The sequence below is a fragment of the Gigantopelta aegis genome, chromosome 2, assembly GCF_016097555.1.
Source record: "Gigantopelta aegis isolate Gae_Host chromosome 2, Gae_host_genome, whole genome shotgun sequence".
NCBI classification, from domain to species: Eukaryota; Metazoa; Mollusca; class Gastropoda; order Neomphalida; family Peltospiridae; genus Gigantopelta; species Gigantopelta aegis.
Genome location: NC_054700.1, coordinates 45,180,818 through 45,206,001, shown reverse-complemented (window position 1 = coordinate 45,206,001; position 25,184 = coordinate 45,180,818). Strand labels below are relative to the sequence as shown.

Sequence of the window (25,184 nt, the reverse complement as noted above, 5' to 3'; positions counted from 1 at the left end):
ATGTGCATGTACACATGTATGCTGATTAGTAAAACGTAATCGAAGCAAACACTGCGCTAGTTGTGACCTTACTTTAACCAGCCATGTGCGTGTACACATGTATGCTGATTAGTAAAACGTAATCGAAGCAAACACTGCACTAGTTGTGACCTTACTTTAACCAGCCATGTGCATGTACACATGTATGCTGATTATTAAAATGTTTGGATCTCATCAATGTGAACTGCTTAGAATAGTGTGTATGATTGGTATGCGAGTGTCCACTTGTTTATATTTGATGTTGCGTTTGTTTTCTAGGTATTTCCGAAGTGTTCACCATGTTTTAATTTATGTTTGTTTTCCAGGTATTTCTGGTGTGTTCACCATGTTTTAATTTACGTTTGTTTTCCAGGTATTTCTGGAGTGTTCACCATGTTTTAATTTACGTTTGTTTTCCAGGTATTTCCAGAGTGTTCACCATGTTATAAATTGCGTTTGTTTTCCGGATATTTCCGGAGTGTTCACCATGTTTTAATTTACGTTTGTTTTCCAGGTATTTCTGGAATGTTCACCATGTTTTAACTTATGTTTGTTTTCCAGGTATTTCCAGAGTGTTCACCATGTTATAAATTACGTTTGTTTTCCAGGTATTTCCGGAGTGTTCACCATGTTTTCCAGTTTTGTGTTCAGTATGGCTATTATTAATCTCCTTGGAAGCGATCTCAAGGGACTTGAGTAAGTTTTTATTTTGTGTTATTTCATGACAATTGTTTTAGTACATTGCTTTGAGACATTTTAGTGTAGTGCATTAGATATATTTTTTAGTGCCATGCACTGAACAATTTCTGACTGCATTTTTTTAGTGTAGTGTGTTGAAATGTTTTAGTGTATTGCATCAAAACATGTTTCTAATATATTAAATAAATGGAGATTGTTACCCTTGTCAATATTTACAGAATAAAACTCTTTTTTTAAATGGGTGTTTTGTAAACTTTATGCATAACTATAATTTCAGTTTGTTGTTACTTGATATATTCAAATGACCTATATGACGGGGTGTCTTTTCTAATGAAAATTACATCATTATGCTGATGAAATATGTTGTTTGATTGAATGCATCCATCATTTTTGGAGCCTACTCTTGAATAGAAAATTATACAGCCATGTTTATTTGTTTACCAGTACATATATTTACCAACCAATAAATGTAGTAATTTATGTGTAATTTGTAAGTCATCAAATTCTGAAAATATGTGATCTGAAAAATATTACATAACATTATTTTATTGGAAAATGCTACCAATTATATAAATAAATTTTTGTTTTTAAAGTTTATTCCACAAAATATGGATTGCATTATATGAAACTTGTGAGTTGGTAGTTTTAAAACCTGGAACTGGGTTTTCTATTTTCAGTGAAGCTCTGCCTTTCTTTCTGCTTCTCGTTGATCTGTCGAAAGCGAGTGCGCTGGCGAGGTTTGCACTGGTGTCCACCAATCAGGAGGAGGTTCAGGAGAACATCGGCCGTGGGATGGCCATCATCGGCCCGATCATCACGCTGGACGCCATCGTCGAGACGTTGGTCATCGGTGTGGGGACGCTGTCAGGTGAGTTTGTTATGTCACCTTCACAGGGCTAGAAATAGGAAGTAAAATATGGCCTGCTGTGTGTTTTTTTTTTTCTTTCTTTTTTTGTAAATAGCAGGCTACGAGAAATATGGCCTGTTATGAAAAAATATGGCCATCGGAAATAAGACAGCTCTGGGTGAGTGGAGGGTTTGGGACAGTGGGAAATTAGCAAGTTTGAGATGTATTTAGAGATTTATAAAATTAGAATGTAACAAAATCACATGCACAGCCTCAACTTAATAGAAGATTAGATGATCTCTACATAAATACATCCGTCTCTTGAAAAATTACCTGCGATTTTAAAAGGTGAATTTTTATTTCACCTGCTAGATGTAAACAAAATGGACTGCTTTTTAACTTTTTGCAGGCCACTTCTTTTTTCTTTTAACATATTATCCCTTCACTACAAGTCATGATGACTTATTAAGGGGATATAGTGTTTTGTCCATTACATCACAACGTCGCTGCACTATCGACTTCATTTCTCATGCAATTTTTATTTAAACTTTTTATATAGGAATATGATCATGCTGTCATGGCTGTTGTTAAGCAAATTGTCTGGATGATACAGAAATAAGTAATAACTGTTAACTGTTTCAGTTCTCTCTGTTTCAGGTGTTCGCCAACTAGAGACCATGTGTTGTTTTGGCTGTCTGTCTGTAATCGCAAACTATCTGGCTTTCATGACATTCTACCCAGCATGCCTTGCTCTAGTACTTGAGGTAAAGTAACTCGTCATATCATACAAGTAATTCTGTTAGTCATCCTTTGTAAACAAAAGTTAATGATAAACATCTTTTCATTTACATATACAGAAAATGTGGGAATGTAGGACATGCATCTGAGTTGAAACATATCTCAGGATCAGTCACGCCATGTGAACTAATTGCATCATTTAGAGATCTAAAATAGAATATCAAAGGGTGGAAAAGAATGGTAGAAAGAAAGAAATGTTTTATTTAACGACGCACTCAACACATTTTATTTACAGTTATATGGCGTCAGACATATGGTTAAGGACCACAGATTTTGAGAGGAAACCCGCTGTCGCCACTTCATGGACTACTTTTTTTTTTCTTTTCGATTAGCAGCAAGGGATCTTTTATTTGCGCTTCCCACGGGCAGGATAGCACAAACCATGGCCTTTGTTGAACCAGTTATGGATCACTGGTCGGTGCAAGTGGTTTACACCTACCCATTGAGCCTTGCGGAGCACTCACTCAGGGTTTGGAGTCGGTATCTGGATTAAAAATCGCATGCCTTGACTGGGATCCGAACCCAGTACCTACCAGCCTGTTGACCGATGGCCTAACCACGACGCCACCGAGGCCAGTAAGAATGGTAGAAGATCCTATACTTCTAATTGGAAAGAGTAGCCTTCTTTTTTTCTGTGTGTGTGTGTGTCTCTCTCTCTCTCTCTCTCTCTCTCTCTCTCTCTTTCTCTTTCTCTCTCTCTCAGATATAGTAGCATTTCTTTCCTTTTACTAGAGGAACACTTCTTTGTCAAGTAACATTTATGTAAACAACATAATTATTGTTTGTCATTCTATTTAGTGTTGTTTGTGTTTTTAGTTAACACGTGAACGTACTCAGGGTAGACCACTCTGGCAAATTCAACATCTTGCCAAGGTTCTCCAGGAAGAAGAGGAAGAGAAAAAGCCAAACCCTGTGACACAGAGAGTTAAAATTATTATGGTAACTCAAATAATTTAATATTTATTTTAATAATTTTTCATGTTGTCAGTGGCAATACATAAATTATTTTGTTGGCACCTCTTTGGTTACATATATGTAATTTTGATATGGTTGAAGCAGATTTATAAAAAGAGCCAAGTGTGAAATCAGGGTTTGCACGTATCCTGGAAAGTGCTTAAATTTTATTTTCATCCTGGAAAGTGCTTAAAACTCCTGTTTTTTTCATTTAATAATAATTATTTTGAAAATATATTTATGAATAATTGCATTTGAATTTTGTGTCTGGTTCCAAACTATATTCTTCATGCAACGGTAATTATAAGAGGTCGACTGCCATTGGTCAGCTGTTAAAATATATACACAATGAGAAGGTGTGAACACAAATGAACACAGCCTGTGATTGGTTGATTCAATTTTGTAGCTGTCAGCAGTCTTGTTCTGACGTTTGTGAGTTTGAAAGTACTGTCAAAGATAAATAATTCAGTAGATAGCTGTAACCAGTGCCTTCCAACAAAACAAATACTCCTAAGGCTTATGTCTGCTATTCTTCTGTGCCACGAGTGTCATGCAGAAGTTGAGAACTTGTAGTTGACACATTCCTTTAATGTCCATTGAAGTCTCAGAGTTCTCAATACACATCAAAACGGTATCCACATGTCACGGTAAGTCAACGAATAGACCAATTAACTAATAAACAATCATTTTAGGGGTTAGCTTTGATTGTTTTTCATGTAACTTGGTGGTAATAATGAGTTCACTTCAAGAGATTGTTTTTGTGCTATCAACAAATAATGTGTTTGACATTTAGTTACTCATGGAAACGGGTATAATTCCGGTAAATATTGCATTTGAAACACGATAGTTGCTCACTAAAACGGGTATAATTCAGTCAGTATAAGTAAGTAAAAAAAAAAAAAAAAATCCATCCCTAGCACCCTCTATCAGTATCTTGTGATCTCATTCTCTCCTCTTCTTTTTTTGTGCATAATTTTCACAAAATAGACCAACTTTTAGAGTCCTTATGGTTTGATGCAAGCAAATGCTCCTGCTTGTTATGTGCTAGCACAAAACTGCTTGCCTCATCATACACTGATTCAACTAATTTATTTTGCTCATAATTACTGTGAATTTGATGCCGAGAGCAATTGCTGTACTACATAATTTCAGGAGAGCAGTTTATTGTTCACCATCAGCACCATTAAACCACAAGCACTGATTTTATCTCAGAACCATACCCTCTCTACACTGCAATTCCCTCAAAACCGGACATTTATCACGGTCCTTTTTTACAGAACTTAACTTCTCTAAACCGGATACCTCTTAAAGGTAGGGTCAACTCAAACAAGAGCCTTGTGTGTTGGAAAGATGCATACCCGGACCACCTACACATACTGACACTTTCACAAATGAAAAATGCGTAATTTTAGAGTTAATGAAAAAAAACCATGATTATTCCTGCTAACTGGGGGCAGCCATTTTGTTTCATTTTTGTGATGTCCAGTGATATAGCTTGTAAAACCTGACTTGTAAAACAGCATAAATGACGTAATAATATAATAAACTATTTAACTAAATATATTTACAGTTGCATTAACGGAACAAAATGGGGTTATAGTATTTTTCTCTGTTAAATAATCCAAAGGAAAAATGTAACTATTAGGCCTATTGATATGCTACGTTGGAGCAAAAACGACAACCCACGATACCCAAGTGATAATTTTCTTTTTTGGGGGACTACGTAATTGGTCAGTTCTGTGGTTTTAGATGGAATAGTCTACTTAATCAATAGTTTTACAGAACTATTTACAGTAATAAACCATGTCCATTACAATTTTAGGGGCGACAGGTAATATTCCACAATACCGGTATGTATTTTTGTGTCTAGACCGCGTCAATTAATTGGCTCGTCTGGTTACCAATCAAATACACACCTGCTAATTAGGAATCACAGGTAGAAGGGACTAATGGCATAGACCAATTAACTAAGAAAACACTCCGTGTATCATTTCAGTACGTATGTTAATGCATGGGCAAAACATTGTTAATTGTTTCGACTTGTTGTGTAGCCACTTTGACAACGGTATTTTATTTTGTATTGAAAAATAATATATGTATATATCGATATACTTATTGCTGGCTTACTGGGATATGTATTATTACAGAACATTGCAATGCATGACTATTTATCATCCCGCAAAAACCAGGTAGATTGTGTTTCTCTAGTTCTAAGGCTCATTCCTGACGTTACGCGTTAAGTATTACGTCACCACCAGCTCGCCAGAGGGTGTACTCACTGAGAAGGTACAAAATGGCTGCGCCCGTTATATATAATAGCCGTCACATTTAACCGTTTTATTAATTAACTATACGATTATACGTATTGATATTAAGCAATAATGTGCATTATATATCGTTGAATATGCATACCAGGCCAAATGCCTTAATTGTCCCCACCTTTAACACCGGACATTTTACTTGGTCCCGAGGGTGTCCAGTTTAGAGGGGTTTCACTGTATTACTATGGTATTGAGTTTTCAGATTTTACACATAATTTGAGCTGTTCTTTTTTAAAAGTGTCACACCCCTAATCTGCCTAGTATTGATTTAACACTGATGGGATGACATTACACAAATGTTTCGTTATTTTTCCCTTCAGTCTGCCGGTTTGGTTCTCGTGCACGCTCACAGCCGATGGGTGGCAAAGTTGGAGGGGTCGGGATTGTCGGAGAACCTGGACCTGTCGGTCGGTGAAAAGGCGCTTCTCGACCAGAGGATAACACCCACCGTTCCCCTCTGGCAGTTCTACATAGAGCGGTAAGCACAAATTATTACATTATGGTTATCAGAGGTGATTTCCAGCTGGTCAGTGTTTACATCATGTGGTTTCCATTTCTAATCGTATGGTACTGCTCTGTGATTTTGTGAACCTGTAAATCATGATATTGTTCTCTTTCATTCTAAAACGGGGAGTTCCTTTGCAAAGAAGAATATTGATAAATCAGTGCATTTGGTTTGGTCTTACGGAGAATGACGTTGTGCTGTTTCACAAATGTATTATGAAAGCACTGTAGACTGTTTTGAAATTACTATATGGCTGGCACCCAGTGTTTATTTCATTTGTATGACAGAGCTTCTAGATTATGGTAGCCCCACTGCCATGGCTAGTGATATTCAATGTTGGGCTATTAAATAACTACTCTTGCCATGTCCGACAGCTAGTAAAAAAAAAAGTTATCAAATGCTGCATTTTGTAAATATGAATATCCTGTCCCCAACCCCACTCCCCAATCTTAGTTTTTTTAATCGCTATTTCCCTCTTTAGGTAACAAATCTGATTATTACTATTAATAAAATTGTATTAAGTAAAGTAGGGCTAGTGAATTTTTAATCGTGGCTTGTAAATTATTAAAATCACTGATCCCATAGCTAGAGGATTTTGTAAAAATTCTAGAAACCCTGGTATGTAATAAATAGAACCAGGTGCATGTGTAGGAATTTTACCAGGAGGGGGTCTAGACTGGCGAGTGAAATTTATTGATGGGGGAGGGTTAAGCCATACTCCACTAGAAAATATATTGTGGAGAAAATATATATATATTCTTGAGCAAAGGGGGATTTTTAACCCCCCAAAACCCTCTCTATGGCCATATGCTTGACAACACTGGACTAATACCATGTAACCCTCATTTCCAGCATGTTCACCACCAACACAGACTATGCAGTCACGCTGGCACTGGCTCTGGTTCTGGCAGCCAAGTACGTGTTCTTCGACAACTCGGTTGATGATGAGGTCGATCAGATTCTCAAAGAAGCAAACGCCGAAAACCCATTTGCTGTGAAGAAGAACAAAGAGGTTACGATCATGTACGGAACATCTTGTAAGTACCGTGTCTCAGGCAGCACAAGTCTAGCAGTAGTGGAGTCAGCTCATCTCAGGAGAATGCTGATGGGAAAATGCGGAGATTAGGAAAAACGTGGTTGGGAGGAGTTGGGGTTGGGGCTGTCATTTATTTTCACTCCAAAATTTGGGGCTGTCAATAATGAAAGGTTTCTAATTTTTCTGAAACTGTGATCTAAGGTCTCACTACATAACTTGTGTCACAATTGGAACTATAGTTCTAGATGTCATCTGCCATTGAAACCCATGTTAAATTGCACAACTTCAAATGAAGATTGCCAATGATGATAATGGGCAGCAATTTTGAACAATAGCAATAAATTAGTAAAAAAGAATTTTGAAAATAGATTAAAAAAGTTAATAGATTAAAGAAGAAAAAAAAAAAAAAGGTTACAAGCCAAAAATAAAAAAGAATTGACTGCTCGGCTGAATATTTATATAATTTGGAGCATTTTAGAAGGACAGTCCAAAATTAAATAAGAGAAAGAAGAGAGGATCGGACTATTTAATAATATTACAAAAAAGAAGTAATTTCGACATAAAATTTTGAACGCAGATCTAAACGTTTAAAGTCCAATCGATATGTACACGCGAGTGGCCTCGTTAAGGCCGTTTGGGTGCACAGCTTAAAGGGACGAGATGGGTTGCATCCCGTCAAGAAAAGCCCTAGATTGACAGTCGATAGACGTTGAAGGTGTAGTGCTGTGCTGAAATACAGATCTTGAGAAGCCGGATCCGTCCGAACGAGTAGAGTATCAGACTAGGGTATAGTCCAGTCGTCATGGGTTGGTATAGTGGTGCGGATGGGCCCGACTCCAGAGGATACGAGATGGTATCACTATAAAACAATGTAAAGTCTAGAAAAAGAGTAGTAGGGGCCGACCCCGCTTCCTATTTCTTCTTAGAGTGGGGCGGTCAATCTTCCAGTGCTGCTAGGACAGGCTCGGACATGTAGAGACTAAACACGAACAGCCGTGGCGTCCTGCAGAATGGCCGTTATACGAGTCACGAAAAAACAAGTCAACATAGTCAGACGGAGAAAAACGTGGAGGCGAAAAAGAATCCAACCTGGTAGTGCAGACTGTCGAAACGAGAAGCGTTCCAGCATTCAATCAGTTCCAATGGCCGCATACATCCCAGTAGAAAACTTCATTTCACTGACAAAAACAACGAAATGAAGGACCCCCAAGTCGAGCACACGAAAGCATGTGCAGTGTGCACAAGTGAAACAAACGCGTCTTACCACGTGGAGCTCCAGACTGGGAATGCCTAACTTTGACTACTTTTTTTTCCACTTCTTCCCTGTGAAATGGATACAAGTGTAAACTGGTTCTGTGAAAACAAAAAAAATCATACTTAAGTTGTGAAGAGTTAACCTTTCCTTAAGTACTAGAGCAAGGCATGCTGGGTAGAATGTCATGAAAGCCAAATAGTTTGCGCTTACAGACAGACCGAGCCAAAACAACACATGGTCTCTAGTTGGTGAACACCTGAAACGGAAAACGGAAACAATTAACGGATGTTATTTGTTTCTGTATCGTCCAGACAATTTGCTTCACAATAGCCATGACAGCATGATTCTATTCCTATATAAAAAGTTTGGGCAAGATGCTATATCACCTTGATAACTTTTCGCAATGGAATAATAAACCTATCTTATTTTTTAGTCTGCCTATAACAATTTTAAAATGGTAATTTTGGAAATGAAGAAAGAATAATTTTTATCCAGCTGCAAAAAAGTGCCAATGGTAAAACCGCTTATCTAGGGCAGTTCATGTCAAGGCTATGGCAGTTCATGTCAAGGCTATGGCAGTTGTCATCAGTGCTGCCATTAAGTAGAAGTCCTGCAGTCACTGTTTTTATTTAGTACTGTGGGACATGCTGATGGCAGAGAACAAGCAAGCCAAGAGATCTTTTTTTTTTAAATAGTTGGCCCACGTTATAACATGAATGCATGCTAGATGACACTCGCACACAGACTAAGCCATTGGTTAACAGGTGTTAATGATAAAAAAAATTTAGTATATAATACAGACATACGTCTAAACCAGGATGTAATTTAATTCACTGTGTCTGTGCATGCATGCATACATACGTACATATGTACATACCCATGCACAGACAGTAAATTAATACCTACATAGCCATGTACGTTCATGGTATGACTGGAGTTGCAGGGCTAGCTCTGGGTGAGCAAAACAGTTTGCCAAATTGTCTATTAAACTTAAAAAATTGAAAAAATTGTCAGTTATTTTCTAAAAAATGTCAATTAATACATGAAATTATTTTGCCAATCTAAAATAAAATTCGCCAACTGCTTTCAAAATTGGCAACTGTTGCGAATTTGGCGAGTGCCAGAGCTAGCCCTGAGTTGGGATGTGGTCAGCTGGGTGTGGTGATGGTTTTATCATATTTCATAGGTTTTTATCTTCTTTTTCTTCTTCTTTGTTTTTTGCAAGGTCACAAAACAATGAACTCCCATGGAGAGTGCAATGAATCGAATTCTAACGAAGTAGACCTGTCGAATGTTAACAAATCAATTGATCTCACGGAGAGCCAGCAACTTTCACCGCCTAAGCCTGTCAACCACAAAGCCAGTTTCCTGCTGGGTGGCGATGACAGTTCCGAGGACGGCAACGATGTGGAGAAGGAAACGAAAGAAACTCAGACGGAAATAATCAACTCAGAGTTCGAACTCCTCGAGTTGCTGAAGCCGCCCATGCCTCCCAGACCCCTGGAGGAATGTGTTGCTATTATGAAGTCAGAGGTATGCACAAGATCGTTCAACATTATATCAGTATGTAGTTGTCAGGGGAATTAGTGGTTTGTCAATAATCATGCTTGAATAAAATATGCACCAAAATATATGATAAAGTAATTATCTCCGAAATTGATTATGACAATATATTAGGTGGATAGGGGGTTCTGCATTTGTATTGTTGTTGGGGGGGAGGGGTGGTTCAGTCATTTTACATACTCGTACATGTCAAACATAAACGCACATCCTTAAGCAGCAATGCTCCAATACATACTCATACTCTGATAACTCAAATCTCAGGTTATTTTTCTGTGGTTTTAAGTGTGTCTGACATAAACATTATTCTATTTATTTTGTTTACTGTCAATATCCGAGATGAAATATTTTTCTTTCTCTCCATCCAAAACTTATGACATGGTATTGGTTGATGCTTTACATACATTCTGAATGGTGGCTGCCATTTTAAACCATTGTGACACCCTAACAGGGCTTGAACTTAAGAATTTGTCTCCCACGGCAATTTAAAATCAAAATTGTCATGAGTGAAACAGCCCACCGATGGCAATTTAAAGCCTGCTCGTGGCATTTGGAAAAAAAAGAAGACTTTTGCAGCAAATAAATAAAACTGAAAGATTATTTTGGTGTATGTAAACATATTTTAAATGTTCTAATGTTATATACTGGCAGCTAATGTATACTAGGTGTAAACATTTTGCCATCATTGAGGAACTGTGATACTATTGACCTACGGCAATTTATATTTCAACGACTGCAATTGCCATCGGTGCCATTGTTAAGTTCGAACCCTGCCCTAACCCTAGGCCCAATCTCGGTACTTGTTAAGTTCTAAGATCACTACCCATCTGACACCATCAGACAACCAAAGAGACCAAGTGAAAACTGATTTTATTTCTAACTACAGCAATATATAAAACAAGCAAAGAAAAACAGTATGCAAATTAATGTGTGCTGACAAGGTTAGCCCTTCCTCCCTAGTGCCAACAATTAAACATAAACGCTCTTATCTCAGCACTGAGAGAGACACGGGTTTGCTAATTACACACATCCGGACCAGTATCTCCCCTCCCAAGTAGAAACTATTTTATATGGCTTAATTTACCCCCTTGAACTTGAACTACGAATTTAAAGTTAACCCCATATATTCTAACAATGATTAACCCCATATATTCTAACAATGATTAACCCCATATATCCTAACAGTACTCAACCATCAATATTAAAAATTTCAAGATTTCTTTGCACAGCCCACTTTTCAATATATGCATTGTTTACAGGAAGGTCCTGGTGTTTTGACTGACGAGGAGATTCGCATGCTTGTTGAGAAGAAACACATTCCTGCATACAAGATGGAAAGTGCACTGGGCGACTATGTGCGAGGGGTTTCCATTAGGTTGGTACATTGTAGTTCAACCGTGTTAGCACTTTATCATAAAATTTATTCATGGCTCGTTTAATTTATGTTTGTATTTGCTAGATAAAATACACTGAACAGTGAGACAGCCGATGATGAGTTGACAAAATTTATTACGAAATATGTTCCTCACATTCACTCTGAATTTATTGGTGAACAACATTTTACCATGGATCATATCGCAGATTACTAGATAAATTTTAGGTTCATTTAATTAATGACATTTCAGCTGCAATTCCAAGGGGTGGGGATGACATTTTTTATTCAGCCCATTTTGCTGTATATCTACTTTGTTGGAAAAAGGAAAACATGAAATGAAGTCAATATAAATATATATATATATACTGCACATCGACTTGTCCCAAAATAGGAAGAATGGCCCATATATAGTGTTTTGACTATATACACATTAACATTGTCGCCTATGGGATTTTATTTGGTTTTGTATAACCTATACCCATGTGTAGGTATACCGGAAACGGTGGCTTCCACACTTTATGTTCTTTCTGCTGAAAGAATTGCAATAGAAAACTCATATATTTACGTGCATAATAAGTTGGTAGTATTTTTACAACCAGTTTCGTACAATGGTGTACATGTAGACATAGACATACAGCAGGTGTAGTAAGTTCCTTTTGTAAAATAGGCTCCAGATAATTTATCATACAGATTTTATTTAAGTATTGTCACATGATTTCTTACTCACTTTATGCAATGTTGCACATGGTTTTGTCTTATTTACAGGAGGCAAATGATATCGGAAAAGTTGCAGGAGAAAGAAGCCCTAGCAACATTGCCATACATTCATTATGATTATTCCTATGTAAGTGAAACAATAATTCTACGTTATCTTTTTGTAGTGTCGCCTCTGACATGACTTTTGATTCATCTGATTTCAACTTTTTTAGTTGTCTGATACTTGTGGCCCGAAGCAACTTTAGAAATTATTTCACATACATTTTCATGTTGGAAATAATTGTTTATCCTACCTGTAATCAGCATTACCAGATGGCTAATTATAGGTACTGACAGACAGCTTCCAACACACAATAATTCCATTTACAAAAAAATTAAGGGAGACTACTCATTCTCTTTTGCTACATGCGGTCGTGGAGCTCAAAAATGGTTATATGTGGGAACTGTCAATCAGTAAAGCTAATTCGATGTTGTCAACTGGCGGTATACAATGGTGAAAATCAATTTTAGGTGTTTTTTTTCAGATTTATGAATTTTAGTGCCACCCAAAAGTTGTTCTTGTCACTGTACTTTACTGTGTTTTAAGAATCAACTCAAGTCACTTAATAACATCTTATGACTTTAATATCATGGCAGTGCCATACAGATTGCATGCTTGTTGCATCAATAAAGATTTGACTCTAGTCTCTAAGAGTTCTTTGTAAGCATGGACCTAGACTTTGTTTAGTTATTCTCTACTTTTAAAGTCACTGACTCTAGTTTGAACCAGTGAAAATGGACACTAAGTTTGGCTAATCAGTAAACTTGTAACACATCTGGATACATCACTGACGCTAAAACAGGGAAATACCCTCTAAAAATAGACTACAGCTCATCCCCATAACAGTTACTTCTCAGAAATATGTGCATTTTTAGAACTAGGAAAAACACATTTCGTGGCATTACAAACTCCGGGATGACAATAGACACTTCGGATATACGAAAATGGATATTTTAAATGATAAAATATAAGTAATATCTGACTTCAATTGTAAAATCAGGCTCTAATCATGAATAGTATAGCATAGTGTTTAAACCTAGGGTTTGTCACTTTAATAAAAGACCCTGCAAATTTTTCTGGACTTTTCTTTTCATCTGTTTGTGGGATAATGACAGTGCATTCGTTGAAAAGTATCCCAAAGTTTATAATTAGTAATATATATGTATTCATGTGATAATTGCATGTTTTATTTCCGTGACTAGGTCGATGGTGCTTGCTGTGAGAATGTCATCGGTTACATGCCGATACCTGTGGGAGTTGCCGGACCACTGCTGCTGGATGGTCAACTTCATCATGTTCCCATGGCAACCACAGAAGGCTGTCTTGTGGCCAGTACAAACAGAGGTTGTCGAGCTATAGAAGTAAGTTGCTCCACAGTTAGTGTATTAAAAACTGGTATGTAGATGATAAATTTTCAAATTTTATCAATGAGTGATCTATATTTAAGCAGCTGGTTTATTCTGTCACTGTGTAGACCAGTGTCTTGACTTACATATATATGACATGTATTATTTCAGCTATCTAAGTAGACTGGGGCCTAATTCACAACGGTCTCTTAGGCTCTGTTAGACAACAAAACATCCTCTTTGCAAGTCTTTTAGCATTGCACTGCGAGATCGCAAAGTTGAGAGTGTTTAGTGAATTAGGCCCCTGGTCTGCAGATCCTAATTGGTTAAAAAAAAAAAAAATCATAATACCCAGGACACCTGTTCCAGTCACACGATATCTTCTTCCTCCTTTCTCCTTCACTCTTACTGTCCAGACATGTTTTAGTTTGCTTTCTCATCAATGCAAACCATCTGGTTTTCAGCTTTGTTTTGGTTTTTCTCAACAAAAAATTATAATATGCTATCAGAAATACTAAATATGAAAAATACCCTCTTTCTTTTCTTCTTTCTTTTTTTTTTTTTTTGATTTTTTTTTTTTTTACATAAAATATCCTATCTTTTTCTTTCTTTTCTTCTTTTTTTATTCCCCCGTTGTGCCTTGTGCTTGTGTGAACTGATTTCAAGTGGTTCTTCTTTCAGCAAAGCGGAGGTGCTCATAGCATGGTGATAGCCGAGGGCATGACACGTGGTCCAGTTGTCAGGTTTCCTACAGCACAAAAAGCTAGGTGAGACTTACACAGAAACCTGTTTTAGTTTTTATAAATATTCAGCCAGTCATTTTTGTCTTAGCCTTCATGAAATAAAAAGACAAGATACAGGTATTATTTCTTTCTGCGACGACATCAACTTTTGCATTTAAGTTAACTCGTTTAGTTTCATTTCTATAAACTATAATTCCACTGAAGACCATTGGAGTTACCAACTGTTTGTCATCCAATAGCTAATGATTAATTAATCCTTGTGCTTTAGTGGTGTTATTAAAAAAATATATATATATATTTTAAACTTCATTAAATTAAATCGATCAGCCTGCATCATTCTACACGAGGGCCAAAACAAGGTTTACCATCTCGTCCATAGTCCATGATTAATTAATCCAGATACTTTAGTGGTGTCCTTAAATAAAAACAAACTTTTAACTCAAAAATAAATAGTATGCACTACATAGAGAATAATACATGAGTGGCCGTTAGATACCATTTATCTCACGAGTTGTTTTAAAATGTATCTAACGAGCAAAAGTGAGTGTGATACGTTTTTAAGCAACAAGTTGTGAGATAAATGGTATCTTAACGGACACAAATGTATTATTCTATTTCTTATACAGTGAAACTTCTCTAAACCAAACACCCTTGGGACCGAATAAAATGTTCGGTTTAGAGGGGTGTTCGGTTTACTGAGGTTTTAAGAAACGGCCTTGATAACCATTTTTTAATTTTTAATTATTGGGCCATTGACTGGAATGTTTTTCGCACGTGCTTGACAAAACCACTGCCAAACGAGTTCGTTGAGTCGGTCAAATTTACACGCGTTATTAAACCTTCGTTTACTTCCATTTGCATTATTCTTGTACTGCGATTTATAGGTGTCCCTTTTCTTGATTATGTCAGATACAGTCGACTTCCCAATGCCAAATGAATCACTTGGTGACTGTAATGTTGGTTTGGGTAAACTTTCGTATTTGTTAATAATTTTAACTTTATTGTCCAGTGACAACTCTACACGACGCCGTTTTGCTGGACATTCGGACATGTTGACAATCGATATGGAAATGAAATGCTATTGACGTACCTACGAAACATATCGGAAACAGAAGCCGACTTATTTTTCTAAATAAACAGTGGAACAGAGACAATGAGAATGCAGTGAATTAAATTTAAGGTTGCTTTGTCGGGTCCTCGTGTAAAATAATCAGATATAACCAGCGATAAATTTGTTCGGAAGAGGTAATAATCTCATTCCCAATAAACACAGTGCACATGATTATTCCCGTTACAAACTTAAAGGTGTTAATTGAATGACAAGGCCTAACCGAAATCTAGGTAACAGAGACTAATTAGAGCATTGTTCGACAAACGCTCAAAAACGTCCCGGACACGCTACACCGAGCATGCACATACCATCTGGTATAGTTAGTAACACCGCGACTTTGACAACTAATTGGTATGGTCGAGATGGGCGACGCTCCTTCAGTGTTTTTAATTGTTCGGTCTTCAGAGGTAAAATTTGTATTGAATAAACAAAAGAGGACCCGGAAATTCGTTCGGTATTCAGAGTAGAGGGGTTTCAGGGGTTTATTTCAGTGGTTAAAGCTGCGTAAAACGCGGGACTGTGAAAAAAGTTCGGTGTTGAGGGAATTCCGGTTTACTGAGGGTCCGGTTTAGAGAAGTTTCACTGTATATCCTCAAAAACCAGGATTTAAGCCAATTTTAACATCTTGTTCAAATAAAAGTTATTTACGGCAGTTGCACTTGTAGCTGACTTATGCGTCACAGGCACATGAATATCAGGTTACCTATACGTCACAGTCTAATTAATTTCAAAAGTGTAGTTTTTCATTCGATGTATTTCATTGGTGACTGGTCATCACCTAGGAGCAGCCAGTCATGTCTTGAAATTAACACACGTACATGTGTTAACAATCACAAGTAGCCAAATATATCGCATGGCGTTTTTACCAACAGTTGGTGGACCCATTGGGCTATTTCTCGCTCCAGCCAGTGCTCTACAACTGATGTAACAAAGGCTGTGGTATGTACTTTCCTGTCAGTGGGATGGTGCATATAGAAGATCCCTTGCTGCTAATCGAAAAGAGTAGCCAATGAAGTGGCGACAGCAGGTTTCCTCTCTCAATATCTGTGTGGTCCTTAACCATGTCTGACACCATATAACCATAAATAAAATGTGTTGAGTGCGTCGTTAAATAAAACATTTCCTTCTCACCAACAGGTATGTAAGAAAAAGGATTTGTCATAATGTTGCTAACCCAAACTGAGGTGATACACAAGTTTTTTAGGATTGGTGACTCTTCTTTATTAAAATAAACTCTTTTGTGAAGAAAATTACTAAGTATACAATTGTTTTCTTTGACAGTCTAGCTAAGTTGTGGTTAGAAGAGAAAGACAGCTTTGAGAAGGTCAAGGAACATTTTGACGAGTCCAGCAGGTAATATTTGCTTTCTCTCATTTTAATGGTCAAAGTGTTGAATTCATGAATTTAAAGGGACATTCCTGAGTTTGCTGCATTGGAAGATGTTTCTGACTAATAAAATATTTCTATGATTAAACTTACATATTAAATATATTTTCTTGTTGAGAATATCAGTGTCTGTATATTCAATGTATTTCTGGTTGTCTTAATATTTGTAAGAAGCCCAAACTGGAGTTTGTCTTCAAATAATTTTGTATGTATGAAATTTAACCTAGTACAAATGTTAGAATGATCAGGAACACATTTAATATACAGCCACTAATACGTTATGCAAAAAAATATATTTGGTATGTAATTACAATCGGTTAAATTTGCAGAAACGTTTTTTTCCCTGGTTTTTTAAAGTATTATTACACCCATACATTCTGGTAATCGGAGGTCAAATTTTATAACAGTGTAATATAAATTTGTGTGTGGGGTGGGGTAATTTTAGTTAAATATTTACTGTTTAGATATAGACCCATGTACATAATGCTTTTTGGATACTGTTTGTTTAGAGGCAGGGTTTCTGCCAGAGGGTAAAATGGGTACTGTAGAATACTTTATTTTCGCGGGATCAAATTTTTGCGATTTAATAAAAATGGGTCAATTCGCGAACATTTATTTTCGCGAATCCCCCAACCCCCATCAATAAAAAAACCCGAAGTACAGATGTCAATAATTTTGTTTTAAAAACGGAACTTAGTTTTGCCGGTTGTTACGCTAATCTGTAGAACTAATTCTACATGTACACACGAGTGCTATACACATAAAACAATAGTTTTCCTGCTTTAACCAATCAAGACTTTATTGTCCTTATAATTGTTATAAAAACAAAAACCGAAAACAAACGAAACGAAATTTTAAGGCACAAGCGACTAGTACTCAGTAACTTAAGTTTGATTGAAACAATATTTATTTCTGTCAAAATACTAGTTCAAAACGGTTTGTGATTGGCTAACAGGCCAAAAATAAAAATAAAATTGTGAAAGATCTGAACATAGCCCAGTCTGGATTTTTTCACTTCCACATTTTTAATATACTGTGATAATGCATGTTTACTTCCGTCATTGAACACGTGTAGACTCTGTCCGATGAACTGATCGCTAGCACATGCGAAGGAAAACAGCATAAAGCTTTTTAGTGTTAGTATTGTTTTATTATCATGTACATGTATGTACTTACAATCGTGTTCTTGATTTAAAGTTTTAAACAGCTTTTGTGTTTTGTGGTTTGTTCCGTGACAGGAGGGAGCACCGCTTTGTTACTACTAGTAATTAGCCTCGTACATCGGAAACTAATGTGGTATAGTTGAACGGATTTCATTCACACGCGAAAAACGCAAAAATAAATTCCATGCGAAAATAAAGTATTATACATTATGGCGCCATACCAAAATATTTTTGCAGATTTTTTTTTTAAGTTAACCTTTTGACAAAATATATTACTCTTATCATTACTGTATGATTTCCCTAAACGTAACCCATTTTCTTTCTGGGGGAGGCCCCCCATACCCCTCCTATTGACTGTGGTTACATTCAATTTCATAGTGCCGTACCCAAAAATTTCTTTATGGCAGAAAAACTGCGAGGTAATACTGCTTGTTTAAAGGTGAGTGTTTTTCTTGTTTAGATTTGCTCGTCTTCAGAAGATCCACGCCGCACAGGCTGGCCGGTGTCTGTACATCCGCTTTGTGGCCAAGACTGGAGATGCCATGGGCATGAACATGCTCTCAAAGGTATTTTCTTCATGTTTCTCAGCACAGCTGGTTACCAGGGGGTGGGTGGTGGTTGGGGGGGGGGGGGGGGGGGGGGGGGGGGGGGGGTCTCAAGAGCTCAGACTTAAGAAAGTTAATAAGGCAATTTTGAAATGTTTTTGCTGTGTGCAAAAATACTCACGTAATACTCGCTCAACATATTAATTTCATATTCTTAACTTTTACCCATTAACTTTTGTAAGATATAAAAAGCAAAAATTATTCCTTCAACTGACATCAGTAATTTTTATTCAGCAACAAAAAAATACCATTGTTGAAGCCCCTGACCTCGGTTTTTCTGTGATCTGACAGGTTGTAGGATCAATACCTTAACTGTACAGCCACAATTAATTTATTTTTCTCTTCCAACTATGCAGGGAACATTTTGTTTTTTAAATTTTGATTGGTGATTTGTTGAAAACTGAGTAGCAATTACTATTTAACATTTTAGAATAGTGTGGCAATCTCTGAAATTTGTGTAGCGTATCGTGACACAATACTGAACAAAATGTTCCCTGTCACGACTGGTATACGGTATGTGCAATTCTATCTGTGGGTAAAGTGTGTAGGACTGACTGACCTCCCTGTTGAAAATCGGTAACAGTCTGCTAGGTATCTTAGGAGCTGAAGTTCAAAATGGACTAAATTGTTGTTGAATAAGTCTTTTCTTTATGTGAAATGTGGGAATTTTGATGCGAGAGTGGGATATTTATTAAGACGTCTTTATTGAGTTTTGAATGTTGTTTCTGATTTAGGGTTCAGAACGAGCTCTGAACGCACTAGGTGAACATTTCCCTGAAATGGAGATCGTCAGTCTGAGTGGAAACTTCTGCACGGACAAGAAACCAGCAGCCATTAACTGGTACGTTTCAGGTTTTTAAACAATACTGTAGTATTTTCATTTTGTAGAAAACGTTGAGCTTTAAAACATGTAAGCTACATTGTATCATTATGATTATTTATTGCTGAAATTATTGGGGGGTTTTCATATGGAAGCTATTTGGGGGGGTTTTCTTTTAATATTTATCTGCACATTTTTATTAACACATTGTTGCCAATTGCTGAGACTATTGTTTTGGAAAGGCATGCATGCAATGAACAAATAACCTTATTCAACTTTTCCCCAGTATGAGTGGGTGTGAGAGTGTAAAAACAGTCCCCACAAAGCGAAATGTTTGCCATCGATTTAGGAAGGATGGGCCTTTAAAATTGAATTTCTGGCTTGTTAAAGGTTTTAAATTTGGTTGCTCAAAATCTGTAAAAAAAAAAAAAAAAAAAAAAACTAATAAAGTTGTCTCCCTTCCCCCCCCCCCCCCCCCCCCCTCCATGTGATATATTTTGGAACAGCCCTAAATGACACAGTGCATTTCAGTGTATTGCTAACAATGTGCTTGTTTTATACTAATCTTTTTTCTTCTTTCACAGGATTGAAGGCCGAGGGAAGTCTGTGGTGTCCGATGCTGTGATTCCGGCTGCCATTGTGAAGAACGTTTTAAAAACCACAGTGCCCGCGTTGGTGGAACTGAACATCAGCAAGAACCTGGTCGGGTCGGCCATGGCAGGCAGTATTGGCGGCTACAATGCACACGCAGCAAATGTCGTCACGGCCATATTTATTGCCACGGGTCAGGTACAGAGTTTGGAATAAAATTTCTCGTTGATAATATAGCATGGAAATGTTACCTGGGTCAAAAGTAAATTTTATTTCATCACCTATCAAAGAAAAAACAAATTGGCAGAGGTTAGCTGTTATCAAGTTCAATGAATGCAGTTACAGTTAAACTACTGAGCTACAGTCACAAAATATATTATTTGCACTGCTGGAAACTGAGATTTATGGATGTATTAAATTTGTTTTCTTAAGTAAAGTGATCAAAGTTTGCCTTGTCAATGAATCTATTTTTACATCGATCTCAGCATTATCGACATATTTTGTTGTGTGTGTCTAGGATTCCACTCAAAATATTTACAGAGTGGACTTCTGTTATCAGCAAAAAAAAATGTTTTTTAATTCTATTGTTTCTTTAGGAAGCCAGTTCAGAATATCTTCAGGTCATAATGCATAACTGAGATTCATGGAAGTTTTTTTTTTTTTTTTTTTAAATTGTATTTAAATCAAGTAATATCAATTTGACCAATATAAATATTCATTCCTTCCCTGATCTGTGTGTTTTGTTGTTTGTCTAGGACCCTGTTCAGAATAACTTCAGGTCATAATGCATGATTGAGATTCATAGAAGTTGGGTTTTTGTGTTTTTTTAAAGTTTTAATTTAAATCCAGTAATATGAATTGGACCATTACAAATATTCATTCTGTCCCTAATCAGTGTGTTTTGTTGTTTGTCTAGGACCCTGCTCAGAATATCTCCAGCTCAAACTGCCTCACTCAGATGGAGGCGACAGGCATACACCACGAGGATCTCTACATCAGCTGTACGATGCCGTCAATTGAACTCGGAACAATCGGCGGGGGAACCGTGCTTCCACCACAGGCCTCCTGTCTCCAGGTAACAGATCATTCACTTGTCTGGTCTTTTGTTAGTCCCCTACCAGTCCAACCGGAGGAGACTACAGATTTCATCTCCATTATTTTATCCGTCTGTCCGTCCGTCCGTCTGTCCCACATAGTTTTCTGGTTGGGTTTTTTCACAATGCTTTGAGATATTGAGATGAAATTTTGTATATAGCTTTATCATGTACTGTTACAGATCAAGTTTCATGGCAATTTACCCATTATTAACAGTTATGGCTTTTGAATTTAGGAGATGTGAAAATTAAATTGTTTACTTAAATGCTGGGTGGTATTGTCTAGTGATTAAGAATCGGTTTGCCCGTGTTATAACCAGTGATTAAATTGTTTACTTCAGTTACTGGGTATTGTCTAGTGATTAAGAATGGGTTTGCCCGTGTTATAACCAGTGATTAAATTGTTTACTTCAGTTACTGGGTATTGTCTAGTGATTAAGAATGGGTTTGCCCGTGTTAGAACCAGTGATTAAATTGTTTACTTCAGTTACTGGGTATTGTCTAGTGATTAAGAATGGGTTTGCCAGGTTATAACCAGTGATTAAATTCTTTATTTACATGCTGACTATCAGAATTACCAAATGTTTGACATCCAATAGCCGATGATTAATTAATCAATGTGCTCTAGTGGTGTTGTTAAACGAAACAAACTTCATTTAGATGCTGGCAATTGTCTATTGATTTAGATATGTTTGCCAGGTTATATCCAGTTTAAATTATTACCTAGAGGCTGGGTGTGAAGGGATCGTCTATAACCACTGATTGAATTGTTTACCTAGATGCTGGGTGTGAAGGGATCGTCTATATCCACTGATTTAATTGTTTACCTAGATGCTGGGTGTGAAGGAATCGTCTATATCCACTGATTTAATTGTTTACCTAGATGCTGGGTGTGAAGGGATCGTCTATAACCACTGGTTGAATTGCTTACCTAGATGCTGGGTGTGAAGGGATCGTGTATAACCACTGATTGAACTGTTTACCTAGATGCTGAGTGTGATGGGATCATGTATAACCACTGATTGAATTGTTTACCTAGATGCTGAGTGTGAAGGGATCGTCTGTAACCAGTGATCAAAGTGTTTACCTAGATGCTGGGTGTGAAGGGATCGTGTATAACCACTTATTGAATTGTTTACCTAGATGCTGGGTGTGAAGGGATCGTCTATTACCAGTGATTGAATTGTTTACCTAGATGTTTGGTGTGAAGGGATCGTGTATAACCACTGGTTGAATTGTTTACCTAGATGCTTGGTGTGAAGGGATCATGTATAGAGACTCCAGGAGAAAACGCTCGGCAGCTGGGAAGAATCGTGTGTGCGACCGTCATGGCTGGGGAGCTGTCCCTCATGTCTGCCCTGGCCGCTGGTCACCTGGTGAAGAGTCACTTAAAACACAACAGGTAAACAGTCACTTAAAACACAACAGGTAAACAGTCACTTAAAACACAACAGGTAAACAGTCACTTAAAAAAATCCCAGGTAAACAGTCACTTAAAACACAACAGGTAAACAGTCACTTAAAACACAACAGGTAAACAGTCACTTAAAACACAACAGGTAAACAGTCACTTAAAAAAATCCCAGGTAAACAGTCACTTAAAACACAACAGGTAAACAGTCACTTAAAACACAACAGGTAAATGGTCACTTAAAACAACATGTGAAGAGTCACTTAAAACACAACAGGTAAAAAAAAGTCACTTAAAACACAACAGGTGAAGAGTCACTTAAAACACAACAGGTAAACACTCACTTAAAACACAACAGGTAAAGAATCACTTAAAACACAACAGGTAAAGGGTGTGTATCACCAAATGAAATCCCATAGATAACAATAGTAACATTTGGCTAAAACTCCTATCTGCAGTGTATCAATCGACATAAACATGCATATATATACTAAAACGCAAAAGAAACGCAGGTCCTGAAAATGCGAAAGAATTGCACTTTGTAAAGCAGTATCTTTGGTGGAATTGAACCTCAACTGTGTTAAAGGACATGGCACACACCCACACCGCAGTCCCACCTGCGTGTCAATTTCATTACCTGTGTGATGTCACGAATTCTCAAAACACATTGTTTGCACGTGCTGGATCATCCGTATCATGAATCCAGTGCAAACACACTCATTGAAATGCTTATAAAGCCTACACACCTGGATTTAATCGCATAAATTCAATTTGAGTAGTGACAGACAACAGAATCACATTTTAAAAATGACGCAACTCCAGCGAGGGATGGCCATCGGGATGTTGCAAGCCGGACAGACCCGTACTGCTGTAGCCAGACAATTGGGATGTCATGTTTCGACAATCGCACGCCTTTCTCAACGTCACCAAATCACTGGATCTGTGAACGATCGACCACGCACCGGCCGCCCGAGGGTGACAACCGCAGCCCTAGACCTTAGGAATCGGATGCTGCCAGCAGCTAACACCGCTCACCAGGTGCGTGGTCCACGTGGTCCAGTGTCCGACGCCGTCTGAGGGCAGCAGGACTCCGTAACCGCCGTCCTTATGTGGGACCAATATTGACCCCTCGGCACCGCCAACAACGTCAACAGTGGGCGCAACAACATCAAAGATGGCGACGTGGCCAGTGGCAACAAGTTCTGTTTACTGATGAGAGCCGTTACAATCTTTCCAACGCTGATGGCCGAATCCGAGTATGGCGACGTCGACATGAACGTTACTCCGACTGCTGCGTTCTGCAGGCCGACCGATGGGGCGGGGGTAGTGTGATGGTGTGGGGTGGGTTCTCATTCAACCACAGAACACAACTTCATGTGTTCAGACAACGCGTTAATGCCGCCGTGTACCAAAATGACGTCATCAACAATCACGTCGTTCCCTTCTTTGCCGCTCACCCACGTGTGCGCTTGCTGCAGCAAGACAATGCCAGGCCGCACACTGCCAGGGCAACACAGGCGTTGCTGGCTCAGCACAACATCCCAACGTTGCCGTGGCCAGCCTTATCTCGGACATGGCGCCTATCGAACACGTCTGGGATGAAATCGGACGTCGCCTTCAGGCTCGCGGACAACCTCAGAATATGCAGGCGCTGGAGGCAGCATTGGTCCATGAATGGAACTCACTCCCTCAGGCATTCTTTCAACGGCTTGTCAACTCAATGAGGAGACGTTGCACTGCCTGTTTGAATGCCCAGGGTGGTCACACGCGATACTGACTTTGACAATGCTACAGGTCGTCTCTTTCACATTTTTAACATGGACCCCCACCCTACTTTATGACATGAAACAATAGCCAAAAAGGAATTCAATCAAAAATTTCCAACACCAATGTGTGCCGAATTGGTGTAGCTCCAAAATAAATGTTGAAATCTTCATTTCGTTTTGTTTTTTTAATATTTTATATCCAATTTAATGAGAACCTGCGTTTCTTTTGCGTTTTAGTATATATTACCACCCCTCACCCTTAAAGCGAATCAGAAAAAAATGGGGTTCAAGCTGCTCATTTCAGAGATAACGGGTAGCATCTATGACTGCCCTAGTTCTGCATAGCATTTGAGTACTTTTTTTCACAGGTACCCCCATACATGTTTCATTCAAAAGGCTACTTGACACAGTGGTACTAGATGAAACAAAATTACATAGATTGTTTACCTAAATAAAACTTTTTTTTTTACAACCAACACACTCACATTTATCACTAATGACAGGACTTGGTGATATTAACTGCTCTTATCAAAAGTTTGGTGCACCTCGAACTTTGACCCAGCCGGAAGTTATTTGGTTCAGTACTACCTTAAAGACTCACTTAAAACAACTGTCTCGTTACTATTTAACACAAAAAGAAGTCCTACTTATTCTAACCTTCAATTCTAGATATACTGACAGTAAACAAGTATTTTCAATCAGGATTTTACTGAGGATGAAGTTTTGAGTGTATTAATTGTTGATAAAATGACGAAATGGCCCAGGAACAAACGAGGTCTGACTGTAATTAAAAACCCAACAGTCTCTATGAGACATTACATTTGACCTTGCATTTCACTCATGGTTTTATAAGGGGCAGGACGTAGCCCAGTGGTAAACCGCTCAATTGATGAGCGGCCGTTCTGGGATCGACCCCCGTCGGTGGGTCCATTGGGTTATTTCTTGTTCCAGCCAGTGCACCACAACTGGCATATTAAAGGCCATTTTATGTATTGCCCTGTCTGTGGAATGGTGCATATAAAA

General features: G+C 37.8%; 1 protein-coding gene across 3 annotated transcripts in view; it reads left to right on the top strand.

The window, feature by feature from the left end:
- The window catches only part of LOC121386239 (3-hydroxy-3-methylglutaryl-coenzyme A reductase-like), a 37,889-nt gene that overhangs the window by 9,028 nt on the left and 3,677 nt on the right, over positions 1 to 25,184 (top strand). For all 3 annotated transcript variants that reach the window (XM_041517072.1, XM_041517087.1, XM_041517080.1), the window contains exons 4-20: positions 627 to 714; positions 1,395 to 1,585; positions 2,222 to 2,328; positions 3,179 to 3,301; positions 5,958 to 6,115; positions 6,995 to 7,179; positions 9,659 to 9,966; positions 11,253 to 11,368; positions 12,134 to 12,212; positions 13,328 to 13,486; positions 14,153 to 14,238; positions 16,607 to 16,678; positions 18,335 to 18,440; positions 19,214 to 19,320; positions 19,884 to 20,088; positions 20,807 to 20,965; positions 22,232 to 22,386. In XM_041517072.1, coding sequence (XP_041373006.1) covers positions 627 to 714; positions 1,395 to 1,585; positions 2,222 to 2,328; positions 3,179 to 3,301; positions 5,958 to 6,115; positions 6,995 to 7,179; positions 9,659 to 9,966; positions 11,253 to 11,368; positions 12,134 to 12,212; positions 13,328 to 13,486; positions 14,153 to 14,238; positions 16,607 to 16,678; positions 18,335 to 18,440; positions 19,214 to 19,320; positions 19,884 to 20,088; positions 20,807 to 20,965; positions 22,232 to 22,386 — 2,404 coding nt within the window. The remainder of the gene's footprint in view (positions 1 to 626; positions 715 to 1,394; positions 1,586 to 2,221; positions 2,329 to 3,178; positions 3,302 to 5,957; positions 6,116 to 6,994; positions 7,180 to 9,658; positions 9,967 to 11,252; positions 11,369 to 12,133; positions 12,213 to 13,327; positions 13,487 to 14,152; positions 14,239 to 16,606; positions 16,679 to 18,334; positions 18,441 to 19,213; positions 19,321 to 19,883; positions 20,089 to 20,806; positions 20,966 to 22,231; positions 22,387 to 25,184) is intronic.